We start from the raw sequence: 19,673 nt of genomic DNA, 5'->3' as shown, positions 1-19,673 counted from the left end.
TCTGCATGCTCAAGCTCATGACAGAAGAGAACACCCAGTGCTGTTTCTCAATAATAATAATAATAATAATAATAATAATAATAATAATATTTATTTAAAAAATATTTATACCCCGCCCATCTAGCTGGGTTTCCCCAGCCACTCTGGGCGGCTTCCAGAAAAATATTAAAATACAATAATTCATCAAATATTAAAAGCTTCCCTCAACAGGGCTGCCTTCAGATGTCTTCTAAAAGTCAGATAGTTGCTTGCCATCTGATAGGAGGGCGTTTCACAGGGAGGGCGCCATCACCGAGAAGGCCCTCTGCCTGGTTCCCTGCAGGGGCGAAGGAAGATAGGGGCGGGGGCGGGCCACCCCGAGCAGCGGGCTCCAAGGGGTGCCATCGCGGGCGCCCACCCCGCCCCAAAACGCGCGCCACGTCACTTCAGGAGGCGTGCCCCACCCCCAAAACGGGCGCCAGCCCCGCCCCTGCCCCCGGTGCTAGAGCATGAAGCTCCGCCACTGGTTCCCTGTAACTTCACTTCTCACAGTAAGGGAAACACCAGAAGGCCCTCAGAGCTGGACCTCAGTGTCTGGGCTGAACAATGGGGGTGGAGACACTCCTTCAGGTATACTGGGCTGAGGATGTTTAGGGCTTTAAAGGTCAGCACCAACACTGTGCTCGGAAACATACTGGGAGCCAAAGTACTTTCAGGACCAGTGTTATATGGTCCTGGCAGCCACTCCCAGTCACCAGTCTAGCTGCCGCATTCTGGATTAATTGCAGTTTCCAGGTCACCTTCAAAGGTAGCCCCACGTAGAGCGCATTGCAGTAGTCCAAGTGGGAGATAACTAGAGCATGCACCACTCTGGCTAGACAGTCTGCAGGCAGGTAGGGTCTCAGCCTGCGTACCAGATGGAGCTGGAAGACAGCTGCCCTGGACACAGAATTGACCTGCGCCTCCATGGACAGCTGTGAGTCCAAAATGACTCTCAGGCTGCGCACCTGGTCCTTCAGGGGCACAGTTGCCCCATTCAGGACCACCTTCTCTGTTGAAGGTGGTACAAGAGGGAAGGAAAGTATCCCATTCCTGCCCCCCCTCATCACAATGGTACTTCCCTTTGCAAATGCTCATGTATACAATCCTCTCCTGTGACATGCTATACATCGCTTGAAGTGGGCTCATGCTACAAGAGACCACAATGCACAATTTATACAACTGGCATTTGCCCTCCACTTTTCAACAATTACTACAGTGTTAACTCAGACTTGTGTTAATATGGGCTGCCTCCTGCACTGATTCTGGGCACTCCCCTCGCTCCATTCCTCCTCATCACCAACCAGCATCTTACAGAATGATGGGAGTGGCTGCTTCTGTGAGCAGGACCAGGGGCGTAGCAAGGGGAGAGTGGAGGGGGCGGCCCGCTCCTAGCTCCGTCTTTTAGGGGGCAGCGTGAGCGGTGGCGGCACCCCACTACATAATGCGCATGCGCAGCATTGCTATGTAGCGCCGCATGCATCGTACGTAGCGCCGCATACGTAGTACGTAGCTACACTGCGCATGAGCGCTACGTAGCGACGCCCCGCCCCCGGGTGCATGTCATGTTTGCTGCTCCGGGTGCCCGAGCGGCTTCCTGCGCCACTGAGCAGGACACCCGTTTCTCCTCATCTCTCAGGCAGGAATCCCTGGACCAGAAAGGACCTGCTGCATCATTCACGCCACTGTTGCTGGGCAAGGAGCAAACTGATGGTAATACTCACACATGAAGCAGAAGATTGCTTGGTAACTTTAGGACTCCTGAGGTGGCAGAATGGAGTGTACCACTTCAGAATGTAGATGGGACCTTTTTTTAATGTCCCCACTACATAAATACTAACAAGTGAAACAGAGCACCTGGCTGGACATCAAAGTATTTTCCTTGGTTTGGGGGGGGTGGAGGGTGGGACCAGGGTAGGGAAAATGATTACTTGAAGAAAATTAAACATCGTATTTAGAAATGAATAAATAAATTGGGCCGCTTTGTTTTTTAAACTCTCAATATGGTAGCTTTCTTTTTTTAATAAAACAAAAATCTTGTTTAGCCAAAAATTTAAATTCAGCACGAAAGCATTAATAATAATAATATTTTTATTTATACCCCGCCCATTTGGCTGGGTTTCCCCATTAAAACATGCAGTTTTAACTGGGGCTTACTGTTCTACTTAAAAAATAATAATAATAATAGAAAGGTATTATGAGGTTTGCTGGTCTGAATGAATGAATGTTATACTTAAAAACTTTAAAAAAAAAAAGAACCTGAACCACGACCACCTATTTAAGTGTTCCTTAGTATCTCGGCAACCACAGCCAACGTTCTGCACAAACAGAACAAGAGCTCTGTAATATAAGCCGGGTTGCTATTTGTGTGGGTTCAAGTATTAAAAGTTTTATTTTTATAGTAGAAAGCATCTCCCTGGGAAGGCTGGTGACAGCGAATGGAGGGAAAGAGTAACCTAAGCCTAATATGGAGCAGTTTTATTGCTTGAGTTACAAAGAATGGTATTGGCATTAAAAATATGGCTCAATATGGGTTCCTAATAAAAGTTAACCTTGCTCTCTCCCTCTCCCTCTTTCCTCCCACACAAATGAAATTTTGTTTAGAAACATACAGTACATATATGTTTTTGGCTAGATCCAACATTAGGACTGTGTGATTCATTCAAGGCTAGTAATTGCTTCCATACATCACAAATATTTTTAAATGTTTTTGCATACTTGTTATGATCATACAGGACATTTATATTGCATTTAGAACTCCGATAGGTTTTACTTTCCTCAACAAACGAGTAAAGACCGGGAAGATTTAAGTTTAAGAGACTGTTTCCCCAATAGATCGACCTGTCTGAACGTGGAAATGTTTGACACTACTTTTGCAAGTATTGTATGAACTCTTGGCCTCCTAATCTTGTACCAATTTAATGCACACGAAGAATGCACACCGTAAGGACAAGCATTTAGCACCAAGGCTACAAGCAAGGGTGGTATATGTGAGAATACAGTGTCTGACTAACCATGCATGTTACCTTGCCATTTGAATAGCACAATCCTTTAAAGGTCTGCCCAGAAGCAATTTCCACTGAATACTTATTCCTGGGCAAATGCAAGGATGAAACTGGACAGCAGGTTGGTGCTACTCCATAGTTTTGCCATGTGTGGTTACATTCACCGCATACATTCACCCCACTTTAAAGACTCAAGGCACACACACCCCACAAGGCATTCTAAAAGCTGTAATTCGTTAAGGATGCTGAGAGCTGCTATTTCCCACATGGGGTTATAAGCCCCAGAGTGGTTTAACAGTCAATCTTTCTTCCCAGGGAACTCTTTAGAATTATGGCTCTGTGAAGGGAACAGGGGACTCTAACAAGGCTCAGCACCCTTAACAAACAACAGGTCCCATAATTCTTTGGGGGACACCATGAATTGGACCTACCAAAAGCATCAGGCAGAGTGCAAGTCACGAAACATCCACCTAATTTTTACATGTAAGATAGCTACTGACATGAATTCCTTTCTGCTCAGAAGGCTTAGCTGTGCTGTCTTTAAGGGAGGAGCCAGAGAGCCAGAGAGCTCCAATGGTTAAAGAGTTGAATTACAGCCAGAGGGAACCAAGTTCAAATTCACCCTAAGCCATGAAGCATGCTGGGTTGGCTTTTGGGCCAGTCATTATCTCTCAGCCTAAGAACATCACAAGGTTGTTGTATGGGTAAAATTCTACCACCAGGTGCTGCCTCAACACAGCTATTCACTTCCATCGCTGGGCTCCTTTGAAAACTGCTTCTCCATGCAAACCAGGAAGTGACCTCTCCAGACAACAGAAGGACTCTTTACTTATATCTGCAGCTGCGATCTCCTGGGTAACGCAGGTGCCCTTAGGCAATAGAATGCACATGCGTACTTCATCCATTTTCCTCCCTCCCACCATCTCCATATGGCCCTGGGCTCTGGCAACCCCTGCTACACCACCGGTAGGCCAGGTACGTCACTACGAGCTCCTCAGAGGAAGGGTGGGATATAAATGTCACAATAAATAAATCATCACTTGCCAGATGATTTCCAATAGAATCAGCACTTTCCTACTTTGCTCTGAAGGGAAGAGAAGGATTAAAAGCATTTGTAATTGCATTGTCAGGAACTGAGTCCTTGGCTCAAGAGTCTTGCTATGGATGAAAAGTAGCAGGAGTACTTTACAAAAGAGCCGGTTGAAGTCAGAGCAGTCTTCACTCACAAATCTCTCCCCCAAAAAAGAGTTGGGAAAGACTAGTTCAGCACCTGCAGTCACTTTCTAAGAAGATGGCTGTGTTATGGTTTACTTGCACGATTAAATCTTGAACCCAAAAGGTATGTAAGTTGCAGAAAATGTTTAGCACAGATTTGAGGGTCAGAATGTGAAAAAAAATGTTTTAATTGTTTACTAAAAGTATTGGGGACAGTCTCTACCATTAGTAGGTGCTTTTTATATAGAAAAGGAAGATTGAAATAAAATCTTAAATCACTGTCCAAATGAAGGCTGCAGATAAAAACCACAATACCATAATCCAAAGATGGAAACATGGAGTTTTGGAAGCTAAAAAGACAACATATCTCACCATTTCCCCAATACTTCAGAAGTCTTTACAAAAGCGTTTTGATGTTCTCTTCCTTAATATTTAACATCAGTGAGCATGATGACAATCGTAGGTTTATTTTATTCATGTGCCACTTTCCTGCCAAAGCACCTATGGCAGTTTACAATTAAGCCTGTGAGCACAAGCCAATGGACAAAATGTTCTCTGGCCAGTTTCAGCAGCTAGAATCCACCCCATCTCCACCTATGGAATAAATGGATTCCATTTAAGTTGATATAGGAATGGTATCAGTATGATATTCATAAACAAGGAATCTCGCATATGATTGGCCTCTCTTGGGATATACAGTACTCACTTTCAGATAATTTACATATGCATATTAAGGTTCAGAAGAGCCTATTATAACATTATTCACAATCCACTAAGAACCCGCATGTTTTATCCAGCACAAGAAAGCATACATGTGTGGCTGCTAACACTCAACTGGACTTTCACACAAGTTCTCTGTGAATAATTCTTAATGTCTTTGAAAGAAGCACCATATAACACAATGAACAAAAGGAAATTAAGATGAATTCACAGCCGAAGAACTTATTTTCTCACCTCAACGTGCTTAATGGAGGCTGAGTAGCTCAAACCATACATCAAAATCAAAAGATGCCCAAGGGATAAAATCCGACTATATTGACACTACATTGTAACTAATTCTATACCACACTTCATTAGAGCTAGGTTTACATTTTATTTATTTATTTAAAGAGAGAGATGTCAAAGTTATTTTTTAAAAGGTTCCCCTTACTTCAAATTTTTCTACCTTTAAGCATGTTTTGTCACAACTTTAATGTTATTTTAATGTGTTTTTAAAATTTTCCTGGTCAATATATCATATTTATCTCTGTAACCATCCATCAATATTCCCTTTAATTGAGGTTAATTTCTTTCAACTCCCCTTAAGTACCCCATTCTGAAGTACTGAGCATGGGGGCTCCTGCACCTGCCAGGGAGCCTTAGCACATTTTCACAAACTAAAATGGTAACCTGAAAATGGTAGCCGGACAAGCCTTCTGCTTCTCTAGCACAAGTACACAGCAAACAACTCCTTTTCGAAACAGAAGACAAAACTGGAATTCTAAGGGCCACATGGTGTGAAGATAAACACGCGAGGGTGTTTGCAAGTCCTCCTTGCAAACCAGAAAATAGCAACAGCAAAAAACAGAAACACCGGCACTAATATATATAGTGCGTTCCCCAAATATCATTTGCTTTTCTGGTTAACTGCTTGTTATTGTGTTTTCATTTATTTTGTTATCTTAAGGGTTGTTTTTGAGAGCTGGTATGGCCCCAATTCAGATCTCGCTTCTGCCAGGAATTCACTTAATGGTCTTAGGCAGGCATGGCCAAACTTGGCCCTCCAGCTGTTTTGGGACTACGATTCCCACCATCCCTGACCACTGGTCTCATAGGCAGGTGCCAAGGGGTCTCATAGGCAGGTGGCAGCAGAGAGAGAGAGAGAGAGAGAGAGAGAGAGAGAGAGAGAGAGAGAGAGAGAGAGAGAGAGAGAAATCTAGAATGGATTTCCCAGGGCTACTTGATTCATTTACTCAAAAATGTTTTGCCCCACCTTTTGGACCAAGGAGGCTCACTGTAAGCTTCTGGTGTGAAACACATATTTCAAATAAACTATTTAAGTATTAACACTCATTACTTTATTTAACTGGTATTATTTTAGAACATCTGATTGTATGGGTTTAAAGATATTGCGAGTTATGTTGATCAATCCTGTTGGAGTTGAAAGTTGGGGCAAGAGTTCCATTAATAATTATGATCAATAAATGATTAGTATTAATAAATAATTATAATATTAACTTATGAAAGCTGAGGCTGAGAGAATAGTGGCTTGTTTAATGCCACCTGGTAAATTCATAACAAAGAACTGACCATAGCTGAATCCACACTTTATTTATTTATTTATTCATTCATTCATTCATTCATTCATTCATTACTACATGCATATTATTTATTACATCTATAATCTACCCTCCCTTCAAGGAGCTCATAGTTGCATACACAGTTCTCCATGCTTGTCCTCACAAATATGCTGTGACGTGGGCATGGCAGTGACTGGACCAAGGTCACCTAGCGAGTCTTCATGGCCAAGTGGAGATTTGATGCTGGGTCTCCCTAACCCTAACCTGACCCTCTAATGACCACACCACACTGGGTCTCGTACTCACCGCATATCACCAGATTTGCGTGCCTAAATATTGAAATGCCTAGGGATCTTTGCATTTTGATTATTTCAAACTTATTAACAAGTACCTGAAGCGTGGCAGTCCAATTTGCCTGGTGTAATATTAGGGTTTACTCACTGCACCGGGAATGCTATATAAACTGCACACTGGCTGGAGAGCAGTTGAAGGAGCTGGATATGTTTAGCCTGGAAAAGAGGAGACTGAGAGGAGGAGAGAGGACAGCCATCTTCAAATAGCTAAGGGGCTGTCACATGTTGCTGGTTTTATATGGATTTTAATGTCAGTTTAATTTAATACAATACAAACTGGGCATAGGATTTTGTGCAGGACAAATAAGGAATAAATTGCACGAAAAATTGGCCTCCCCAGACAAATCTGTGGAGGGTATCAGGAGACTTCAAAGTAACAAAAAACTAAGATACATGCAACAAATGTGGAGCACTCCCTATTGTCTTTCCCAGCCTATATTTCAGTTGGAAGAGGAACCAATTGGCAGCAGCTGCAAAGAGTTTCTCCAGAATCAATACTGTGATGAGAAAGCTACCCTTTAAAAAAAAACAACCACCATGTGAAACTCAGGTGGTCCAATTCTTAGAATCCACAAAGGTTAGAAAGGATGGTGATGATGTCACCCAAAACTGAAGAAGCCTAAAAGGTATACAAAGACTTAACCACAACAAGGGAGGACTATTTCTCAAATATATTAGGGAACATCTCTGTTTTTGTTAAACTTGGGAAGGAAACTGTAGCTCAATGTCATCTGTATGTATGTATGTATGTATGGGTTGGATCAAAGACTTGCAAAAGTAGCAGAGGGAAAGTGCAGCTTAAAGCAGATGAGGAGCAAGAAAATAGGGGGTGCCGACTGCATTCCCCCAGCGGCTTCCCTTTTGAGTGAGGCAAATGTAGTTGAAGAGTAGCGATCAAGCAAGCAAATAAACACCTCCCACCTTCTTCTTTGGTGCTCCTTCACAGCAGCTCCCTGATTCAAGTGCGCCACTAAACAAACGAATTTGGCACTTATGAAAGCATCATCCCATGAGCCGAGGCAAAAGTAAACAGATACCAGGAAATAACCCTATGAGATTACCACCAACACTGCAATTAAATGACCTCAGACTTAAAAGGGAGGAACTTCTGCTAAACCCTACCAAATGCCACAAGACGTTTCCATGCTTGCGCTTGCTGTGTATTTTAATCCGTAGCAGCCATCAACCAACACCCCCCTCCCCCAATTCTTCATTTTCACCTGCCTTTAGAACATGACAGGTGTGTAAGAGATGGCTCCCCAGGAAGAAGCATATTGTTTTGCAAAATCAAAAATTATGACTTTTGAAATTTTACAGAACTAAATTGCAGTGTTTGAAGAAAAAGAGGTGGCAATTCTAGATCAGCACTGATGAAGACAAGGTGCGGAGCACCTGAGGCCTGTCTGGTTACCCTCACAAATCTTGTCTGCGCAGGCAGCTTTTCTTTATCATTGAGTTCCATATTAGGAGGAAATTAAAGCATTGGTGTGCCAAAAAAACCCATGTCTCCCTCATCTTATCTTATTTTACTCTGCTGTGCATTTTATTTTTTGCACTGTCTAATTGGTCATTTAAAAGCCAATGCAAATGACTCAGGGGCACAGTAACCCCATTCAGGACCAGGGAGTCCCCCACACCTGACCGCCCCCTAACCCCCCAAAAACAGTACTTTTGTCTTGTCAGGATTCAACCTCAATCTGTGAGCCACCATCCATCTTCCAGATGCTCACACAGGACCTTCACTGGTTCAGATTTGAAGGAGACGTAGAGCTGGGTATCATCTGCGTATTAGTGAATGCCCAGCCCAAACCCCATGACAATCTCTCCCAGCAGCTTCATATAGATGTTAAAAAGCATGGGGGAGAGGATGGAGCCCTGAAGCACCCCACAAGTGAGAGCCCAGGGGTCTGAACACTGATCCCCCAACACCACTTTTTGGACGCGACCCAGGAGGAAGAAGCAGAGCCACCGCCTAGCAGTGCCCCCAAACCCCAAACCCTCTTGACACTCCAGAAGGATGTCATGATCAATGATGTCAAAGGCCGCTGAGAGATCCAGCAGGACAAGGAAACAGCTTTCACCTCAGTTCCTGGCCCGTCGGAGATCATCGAACAGCACAACCAAGGCAATTTCAGTCCCATGAAGAGGCCTGAATCCTGATTGGAAGGGATCTAAGTGGTCAGCATCCTCCAGGCATGCCTGGAGTTGTTCAGCAACCACTCGCTCAGTTGCTTTGCCCAAGAATGGAAGATTTGAGACTGAGCGATAGTTGGCCAGGTCCAAATATGTTTTTTTAAAAGAAGCGGTTTAATATAGCATTTCCACACAGATCTGATTCATGGAATGACCGGTTGCAAAGCACTGGACTGGAGATAGGGGGTTGAGAGAGTTGATTATTAAATCCAGCCCATTTAAATGCACTAAATCTAACTAATTTCAACTGAACTTAGCTCCATGCAAATCTATCGAGGGCTGCAGCCTTAAACATGAAATATTCTTTTTCAGAACTCCTGCGGAAAATGGGAAAGTTATCAGACCAAGAAATGGAAAACAAGAGAGTGCAGACTAGAGAGAATCAAGATTATTATTCTGCATTGTCTAAAAGTTAATTCACTTTAAAACACAAAATAGATGAAAAGAGCACTTGGAGGGTGGCCAAGAGAGAGAAAACAGAACCACTGCAGGATTATCAAGAAGCATATAATGAAATAATATTATGGCAGTGTTTCTATACACAAAGAGGCAAAACATACATTTTAGGCAACAATCACAAGCATACTTGCAAGGATGTAAGCCTCATTGATACCAATGGGGCTCCCTCCCAAGTAAAGATGCATAGCACAGCATTCTTAACCTCTTGAAGTTTGTTCTTGTTCTTTTTAACAATGTGATACAGAGCAAATGAATGGCTTTAAATGCTTCAGCTTTCATTGCTGCTACTGATTAATTTGCTCATTTAGGATTGGCGTTTGAGTTGATTCTAGTTCTTTAATCATTTCGATCTTCTAAGCTACCTCAAGCAAACTCATGTACAGGAAGGTGGGGAAATAAAATCAGTCATTCAAATTGTATCTAAGCTTATGCCCCTACAAACTGTTGTAGTTGTTGCTGCTGTTTTCCTTCCTCGGGGGATCAGAATGCACAGAAAATTAACTACCAACCCATTTCAGAGACGACGCCCAAGTTCAACAGGACAAGTAAATTATTTGATCCGTATGCATAGTCGTTCTCACTCAAGCCCATTGCATACCCAAAATATTGTCTCCCCTTCCCCCTTTCTGATAAAAACAATCACCGTCTGGGGTTCGAAGGCCAAATTAATGCAGGGCCCCTGATCTGTTTCAGTTTGTGCTCCCACCCCTCCACTTCCTACTGCAGCCCCCCCCCCTCTCTCTCCATGAAAATCTGTTCTTGAAGGGCCCGGAACCTTCCAAAGTGGGATTTAAACATGCCTTGAAGCACTCAAGGAGGCAAGGGAAATCAGCAACCTCCCTCCGGAGAGCAGAAACACTTTCTACTCACACCCTGAGCTGTTTGGATCTAACACAGTCGATTATTAACTCAACAGTTCATAGTCTGGTTACCTATAATGCAGAAGAGGATGGAGAAGGTGGAAATATTTTCTTTAGACTATACCATTGCTATATAGGGCATCAGAAGAGTTTACTGTGACAACATTTATTTTTCAATGTTATCTTCCAATTTGTTTTAAAATGTTTCCAATAGAAGGTGGAGGCTTTTTTGTTGCTGCTACTGCTGCTGTTGGTCTTTTAGTCTGGAAGATGGGCCCTGCCAATTATTTTTGCACTAGTGCACATAAACAGGAAAAGGCTGTATCTTAGGTGCGAGTTATATATTCCCGTACAAAATAATTGTATATTCTATGAAGACTGATTCTTTTTCTGGAGAAATATACAGCAACACAAGGGAAATCTTGTACTGGCAGCATAACTGAAGTGGCAAGATACAATATTAGAAAAACAGAGCTGCTTTCATTACTGTGATGCTGTGTGTCAGAATGTCTCTCCTTAATGAACCTGTTTGCAATAAGACTCAGGGTGCAAAGAGGCTATTTAGAGAGTCTATTGTGTCTATAGTGAGTCCTTCAAATATCTTCCCACCATTAGACATGCCGCATTGACCAATTCTGTCCTGATTGCTGTTCTTTTTAGTATCAAGGGACATTCTTGCCCAGACAGACCGATGGATCAGAAACTGCAGTTCATAAAATGTTTACACTATACACATACCCACACAGTCATGCAAGCAAGCAAGTCCCAGATCACACAGCGCATTGAATGTGGCAATGTCATCTGCAGGCTTATGACTTTCCAATATCAACGGAAGGATTTAAGTTAAACTTAGCTGGCGCTGCCTGCCTGTCACTCTTCAACAAAAGCCTTATTCACTCTCCCTCCTCCCTTTCAGAGTTTAGCCAAGATCGAGGCTCACATGGGAACGTTTCAGGCAAATGTTCTCTATGTCACAAGGCTTTTTTTTAAAAAAAATTTTAAAAAGCAGCCGAGGCCTACTCTTAATTGCTGACAGCAGAAAGGGACAATGTGTGTCATGCCATCAAGGAGCAAAAACTTTGCTTTGAATAAACAAAATAAAACATAATGTAAGATTTATTCCAAAAGAATGTGTACTAGGCTTCTCAGCGCTGACAGCGGTGAAAGAATAATAGATTTCCATCCACACAAAAACCCGCAGATGACTGCATGCTTTCTAATAACTTGGTCCAACCAGCACCTCAATACTTAGCAGAAATCCCAGGACCCCAAGAGAGAAGTGGGTTTCAATCACACGCCAGATCCGCACCTGATTCTCTTGCATCTAAAAGTCATAAAACGGATGTATTTTTAACGAGAAAACTATTCAGATTTGTGAAAATGAGTATTACAAACATTTTCTTCTTTTCACTGAACTGTATAGATATTCAGGAATATATAGAAATGGACTTCAGCTGTGAAGAAATATACACATAACATTACATAATTATTTGATAGAAGAAATACAGAAGTCTTGGACAACCTGCTCTTATTAACCTATTTACAGCAACAACAACAAAATCCTAGACATGTCTACCTAGAAGAAAGTTCCATTGAGTTCAATTGAAGTGAAGCGCGCATGGGATTACAGCCATTCAGGCATTACTAAGAAGTCATTGTGGTTGGAAAAGTTCGTGCCATGGGTCCATTCCTATGTAATATTGGCAACATAACCTCTGGCTCTCTGAAGTGATTCCATGGGTTCACAAACATGACCAATTAACACTCAAATGGGTTAGCCATGTAGCTGTTCTAAAGATATCATACTTACTCGGATGTAATGCGCACCTTTTTTGGCCAAATTACGTCGTAAAAATTAGGGTGCACATTAGATTTGATGGCACATTAGATTTGCGTAAATACACTAAATCACCTGAGCAGAGAAGAATCAGCTCCGCGATCTATTTTAGTACTAAAGACTGAACTCGTATTCACAGGATATCCTAATGTATCACTTGTTATTATCCATTATGTTTAAATGTTGCTTTTTATGTGGTGCATGCATAGGTATGCAGAGGTAAGGGGAAGGAAACACACAGAAACACACAGGTGTTTGGCTTTTGCCAATTCATAAAAGCATTGTACAAGTTAAAATACATTTAGTATGCGCTGTGTGCTCACAGATCACTCCTAAAACAGCATGTGGAAAACTCGATGGCAGGCACATGCATGCACATACAAGTGCAACCTCAAAACCCATGAGTCTGTGCAAATTATTGTTGGAAATTTGCAAAGCAAAAGCCTGCCTAGAAAGTCAAGTGTGTAAACTCAGGGCAGGAATTAACCAGCTCAATCTCCAACAATCCATGCATTCAGCAGTTTCAGAATAAAAAGATATGGGACTTATACTATGTATTTTTCTACACGTATATAACGTTTCCTCCTCTGTCAGTAAACACACTACGTACACTATTCCGCCATCCCTCTTGCTCTTCCACATGCAACTCACCTATCACAACCAGTCGTCTCATTCTTTCCTGGAAGGCTTCTGCAGTAGAAGTAGCATGTTTCTCCTAATACCAGTTAGGCTTCCCTTCAAGGCATGAAAGTTCGTCACAACCAAAGTCCCAGCAGATCAACTCCTTCCCATGCTGCAAAGATAACAACAGAAGCTCCAAGGCATGTGGGCAGAGTCCACACTGCCAAAAGCTGCAAGATAGGTTGACCCCACATGACTGAGGCCTGTGGGTGGTGCTCTGAAACCCAGAACGTCAGGCTCCTGGGGCTACTTTAAAGCAACAACACTGCAACAAGCTCCCAAACCATGAAGATAACTTGAGCGAATGGCTTCCCAATCCCATAATAAAGGAGGTGCTTCTGTTTTCTGAGCTATGAGGAATGTTAAAGGATCCAGGTGCAAGGGACAGCATAAAAAGCAATCAGTTTAGAGTGCATAACTGTTCTACAGTAAAGGCCAAACTGATAGGAAATAGCTCTGCAGCAATGTTAGTTAATTGCTCTCAGCCCTTTCCATTTTCTCATGGAGTAGTGGTCACATCCATACTTCTATGGTATGCCACTAAGGGAAACCTGCCACACTTTCAAGCTCATAAAACAATGTTTTGCCAGGACATGTTCACAAGCATTGCCACAAATGCATTCTCTCTTTTTAAAAAAATCCTGGAAGAATATCAGATTTTGCAAGGTAAAGGGTTGCGTAATTGCCAAAACCTTTTCTTTACTGCAAAGCATATTTGTAATCACTGGAAACATTTAGGGATCTGTCGTGAATCAGAAGAGTTCCCTTTCAAAATCCCTTCCTCGGCCTCATGGCTTGTGCCCAATCCCTAGTCAGCAGTTCACAAGCAGAGCTGTTGCTGTGAATCTGGAGTGTCAACATTCCAAAATGTCAACCATTCCCTCATTTTGAGACATTTCAACAACAAAACAATTTTAAATTATGTCAAAACAGTTTTGCGGAGTTCTTCATCTAGTCGAAAGCAGCATTTCTGATGGAATAGCAAAGTGAAGGGGGGGGGAGAATTAAACCTGGCCTAATTATATCCTCATTACTTGTTTCACGAAAAACATGTTTCATTGGTATTATGACTCAAACCTCAACAGTCCACAGATGTTCTGCCATTTCCAGTTGAACAATAAAAATGAGTGAGGAATCACACTCTTGGCAGGATGGGATTCACAAACCAAGTACTCAGATTTATACAACGAACAAAATCTAATAGGCAGCCCCTGTCTTAAGAAATCACTTTAAAGTTTCCCTAAGGTTCCCAGCATAATTTTGTTTGACCTTTAATTAAAAAGACTACCACAACTAGGCCCTTGGGTCATCACTTAAGACAGGTTTTACTGTACATTTACAAATGCACACTTGCATACTTTGCAAGATAGTATGTAGCACCAACAACAACAAAAATCCTATACAAATGTACATATATGCACAGCAAAACAAGAACATTCCATTATTACCATAATCTCCAGTTGGTACTGGCTGATATACAGGGCAGTGTACATTTCTTGATTAGGCACATGCTAACTTGTACAGCATTTTCACACTCAGCGAAATCCTTCACTATTAGCATATTCTGCAGCGAATTGGGCATCGTTTGCATCACACATCCATTTCTAAATTTGCAAAAAGTAAAAATAAAATAAATATAAAAAAGCCTGAAATCGGTAATATTTTCAAGAATTATGCAATAAGATCACCACTGCTATTTTTAGTTTCCCTTGCAGTGTTTGTCTTTTCTTTGTACAACAAATGAATTCTATAAGTGCACAATATATTTTGGTAAATCCTGCAAGGTTTGCGGAGGGAAATCGAACTTTTTTCTCTCATTAAAAACCCACCTTCTCCCATGCAAAGCTACTAAATACATGAAAAATGCATTAATACTAAATTCATGCTAAATATTATTCACCGGGGATCCAAAAATGAGTTGCAGAAGGATAGACAAGTGGATCCAGAAAATATCTGCTGTGGTTTGAAATTAGTGGGCCTCTGAATCCCTTGCAGCCATTATTCTCATCATAGCTGCCAAGTTATCCCTTTTTTTAAGGGATTTTCCCTTATGCTGAATAGGCTTCCTCGCGAGAAAAGGGAAAACCTGGCAGCTATGATTCTCACTCAGAGGAAGAGCACCCTGCACACAGGGATCTATGAGAGGAATGCAGATGACAGACACCTAGAGCATCCTATGGGAGGAGTGCATTGTGTGAATTGCACTGCACCTGCCATAACTAAATGAAGAAGGGTAAAAGTGGGAAGGACTTTGTATTTCCAAGAAATAATAATAATAATAATTTATTATTTCTACCCCGCCCATCTGGCCGGGTCTCCCCAGCCACTCTGGGCGGCTTCCAACAGAAGAATAAAACACAATATCTATCAAACATTAAAAGCCTCCCTGAACAGGGCTGCCTTCAGATGTCTTCTAAAAGTCTGGTACTGTAGTTGTTTTCCTTTTTGACATCTGTTGGGAGGGCGTTCCACAGGGCAGGCGCCACCACCGAGAAGGCCCTCTGCCTAGTTCCCTGCAACTTGGCTTCTCGCAACGAGGGAACCGCCAGAATGCCCTCAGTGATGGACCTCAGTGTCCGGGCAGAGCGATGGGGGTGGAGACGCTCCTTCAGGTATATATTTGCATGTGCACGTTCTATGAGTTCTACATGGAGGAAGTTAGGAAGAGCAACGCCAGCCAGTGATACGAGTAAGGCAATACTGTAATGGCTTAATTATAGAACTAACAAATAAGCCAATATAAGGTGCAATTAAAGGGGGGGTTGTATTCATTTATGCTATATTTCCTGAACTTGGTTTCAAAATATCAAATTCAGATGTTGCATGTAACCATAATCTTTGGAAGAGTAAATAAAACATTCTGCACACTGCACACCATAAATCTCAAACTTAACTTACCATACAAATTGACTCCAAAACAAACATAATTTTCAAACCTCCTCCTTTCCCACAAAGTAGTCGTACAACCAACCCAATCAAGCTCTCAAACTCTGAATTCTTGTACGGCATGCTGTGTTTACTCTAGCATCAAACTGAGAATATCAACGTTTCATTTATTAACTTAGAGCCACATACTATCCATTTAATGATATACTACATACTACGTTTCTGTCTACATGAGCAGTCTTCAAAATCTACACAAATCATTTGGAGGCTCACAGAATTATTGTTAAGCAGGCCAATGGTTCTCTGCATATGAAACCAAGTTGTGCAAGTTCCAATTCTCACTTCAGCCACAAATTTGATGGGGCCAAAATAGAAGTGATGTTCAAATGCGTTGTTTTTTTTAAAAAAATCAAATGGCATCAATTGGGGAGGGAGGGTTATTATTGGGGTCACAGCAAGTGCATAGGAAGAATTTGAATGTGTGCATACATCTGTATGTAAATATGTATCTCTACATTTATAGAAAGATGGACAGGTTATTTGGCTGATATGTACTTGTGTGAACAGACTTTGTCCATGTGTGTTTCCTTTATATATGAGCCCCATTTTGTTGGGGTTACCTATTTCACTTGTTGGAGTCATCCAGTTGCTCGAGCAAGGCTGGTAAGTCAGATACCTGAACCACTGCCCCCATGCCTTCCCTACTTGAGCATCACTTCTTTGTAGGCGAAATCAACTGCAGTATGTACACTTTGTGCCCACTTTTCAGTGTGTGTCTGTTTTTTGGTGAACAAATAGCCCCAGATCACTCGTGCAAGTAAGCCAAGCTACATGTCCCAGAGATATCCCTGAAATCTTAAACCTGGGAGAATTGTGAATGGAAGGGAAACCTGAAAATGTGTGCATGCATTCTACAGGGTGCTGACATAAATGAACCTAGATAGCATAACAAGAGTTGCATTATTTGAACCATTGAGTTGAAGGGCACCTTATAACTAGTCCAAAGTCCTGCTTAGTGTAGGAATTCCAGTGGCAGAACAACTCCAAGAGATGGCTCATAGCTGCCAAGTTATCCCTTTTTTTAAGGGATTTTCCCTTATGCTGAATAGGCTTTCTCGCGAGAAAAGGGAAAACTTGGCAGCTATGGAGATGGCTATGCTGACGGAAGCCCTCCAATGAGGGACAGCTTGTTACCCTTCTCGTTAATTGGTTCCACTGACAAAATTTATCTTACCGTCAAGGATTTCCTCACTAAAGTTCCCCCGTAACCAGAACTCAGTGTCAAATGCTGCAGAGCAAAAGGTGACAACCAAGAGGCATTCTGGCAGTGGAGCCATGCAAATGTGACATGCCAAAAATCCCGCATACTCCAGCTGCTTTGTGCTGTTTCAACAATGCAAAATAGCAATAAATCTGGTTTAATCGGCAAGTTAAGTGACATTTATGGATGCTATTCATTGCTGAATTGGTGCATGGCAGCTGGTGTCTACGGGTGAGGTTAGTCCTAGAAAAATATTTTGGAAATGGAAAGTGAAGCACTACGGTTAACATTTGGTACTTGAAAAGAAAATATTTCTAAATTTCAAGAGGGTTGATTTAAAACTGGAATATAGAACTCAGGTATCTTGCATAGCATTTTGAGATGCATTACTTCCAAAAGGTCCTGAAATATGTTTTAAAAGTTCAGCAGTTCTGAACATGAGAAACAATGTACTACCAAATCAGACTATTGGCTGATTAATTTCCTCAGTTCCATAAGCAGCATTTCTGTTTGAGGTGGTGAAGACGTTAGGATCGGATTTGTCATTTGGATTGTAAAAAGCACCTTTCTGTCTAGGTGTGTTCTTCAGGTACAGCTTCTCTGCCTTGGCTTTTTCTCTGTCACAGTTTGCATGCTTGTTGTTTATGGCAGAAAGCATCTTTGCCTCTACAGTTCTATGATTCAATCTATGATTCTCTCTTTTAACATGCGCTATGACAAGGCTGGGCTGGCGACACCCTTATATTCGTGAGAAGCTTTGAAGGTGAAACATCTAGCGTTCCTGAGCCTTCTTCAAAAGTTTCTGATATATAGTATCATGAAATTTATGATATGCTCTGGGGAGCAGAGAACTAGTTGCACCTGCACTGGAGATGGGAGCTGCGTCAAGGGGTTATAGTAAGGCAATTTTTGAGCTAAGGGTTCCTGAAATACTAGTACAATAAGTGTCTAAATGAAGTGGAATTTGCAACCAAGGAGTGTGGTGGAGTCTCCTTCTTTGGAGGTCTTTAAGCAGAGGCTTGACAGGCATATGTCAAGAATGCTTTGATGGTGTTTCCTGCTTGGCAGGGGGTTGGACTGGATGGCCCTTGTGGTCTCTTCCAACTCTATGATTCTATGATTCTAAGTCTTCCCAGCTACCCAAAAGGAGAGCCATCCTACTGCTTTAGGTATCACAGGCATCAAGAGAAAGAGATGTCTGAGAAGTTTTAACACACCTGAGCTCAAAGCCCCATGCTCTCTCTCTCTCTCTCTCTCTCTTTCAGACTTTGAGGCATATTTGATAAGTTCCTCGAGTGACCAAAAGAAGTGCCAACTTTAATTATGGCTTTAGAAACTATTGCAGAAATCTAGTTCCATGCCCTAAATCCAACCCACATAAAATTGCATGTGTTGCTGCAAGACACAGAAGACAAATGAAGAGCTGAGCTTTCTTCTCTTTTCATACTGCAGGAAGGACCACTCTCAAGTCCTGTGAAACTGAATAGCATTATAGGTGGCATCCTGACAGAAATAAAAGTGCAAAAGTGATTTTCAGCAGCTCTAAAAAGGTAGAGGAAGTTGAAATAAGAGAATCCTTTGCAAGTTACCTGTGCCTTCTACACTATTGGATATCGGCTTTTAGGGCTGGGTGATATCTCGTTTTCAACTTTGTAATGTATCACCAGCTAAACATTGCAACATACCAATATATAAATGTCTGAAATAAGGATGGAGCTATGCAGGGGCATAGGAAGGGGTGTGTGGGCCGCCCTGGGTGTCATCCTTGAGGGGGGTGACAAAATGGCACACTGTGGGGGGGTGGCACTTACTACACGGCCTGGCCTGCAGTGCACCTGAGCCATGCGGTGGGCTCAGAGCCCCACATTGCCCGAAATGGTAGCGTGGGGCTTGCGTCCACCAAGCAAACTCCGTGGGCGGATCGCCCCCACCACTCCGGATACCAGAGCAGCTAGCTACACCCCTGGAGCTATGTAGAGGCATTGGCTGGCTTCACGGGCTTTTGCATAGCACAAACACACACACATCATGATTCACGAGATATTGCCTGGTCAAAAATTATGAAACCGGTATCACGATATGGACTTCAAATTGGTTTTGGATAATGTATTGATACATCACCCAGCCCTATCAGCTTTAATGACTGCACAACGTTGTGTGTGTTTATTAAACTTTAAAGTGCCACATATGTTTTAAAAATAAATGGAATAATGTTTCAAAATATCTACACATAGTGACAAACTCCGTGATAAGATAACCCTGATATGTGCCTGTGGGTCAGCTTATAGAACCAGCAGAATCAAGTAGAAAAAAGTTGTTTCCCTGAATTGTATCACTACATAAAGTAACTCTGTGTGTTCTTGTGTGTGTTTCTCTCCTGTTCTTTGTCAAGAGAGTTGCCAGGCCGTGGAGAGAAGGGAATGCCCTTACTTTTAATAGCTGTGTGGCAAGGGAACATATCAGCAGCCGGAGCTGCTCTCATTCCCCGCCATGCAGTGGCCGACTGAGCCCTGTTTCAGAAAAGTAGCGTTCCCTACAACACAACTCTTAATGAAGAAAGGTAGGACACGACTTACTGTCTAGCTTTGCAGACAAGAGGGGGGAAGTGGGGAGTTATCTCTAGAAA

General features: G+C 42.2%; 1 protein-coding gene across 4 annotated transcripts in view; it reads right to left on the bottom strand.

Moving 5' to 3' along the window:
* Nucleotides 1–19,673, bottom strand: part of BNC2 (basonuclin zinc finger protein 2) — a 394,027-nt gene that overhangs the window by 305,829 nt on the left and 68,525 nt on the right. Inside the window, exon 1 of one of the 4 annotated variants that reach the window (XM_060268828.1) lies at nt 4,611–6,017. The exons of the other annotated variants lie outside the window; for them this stretch is intronic. Within the exon in view, the coding sequence (XP_060124811.1) occupies nt 4,611–4,613 (3 nt within the window). The 5' untranslated portion in view covers nt 4,614–6,017. Of the gene's footprint in view, nt 1–4,610; nt 6,018–19,673 lie in introns of those variants that run through there. 4 annotated transcript variants of the gene reach the window in all.

Source organism: Zootoca vivipara, chromosome 16 (genome assembly GCF_963506605.1).
Source record: "Zootoca vivipara chromosome 16, rZooViv1.1, whole genome shotgun sequence".
In the NCBI taxonomy this organism is placed as follows: Eukaryota; Metazoa; Chordata; class Lepidosauria; order Squamata; family Lacertidae; genus Zootoca; species Zootoca vivipara.
Note: the sequence above shows the minus strand (reverse complement) of the source record. Positions and strands in the feature narration are given on the sequence as shown.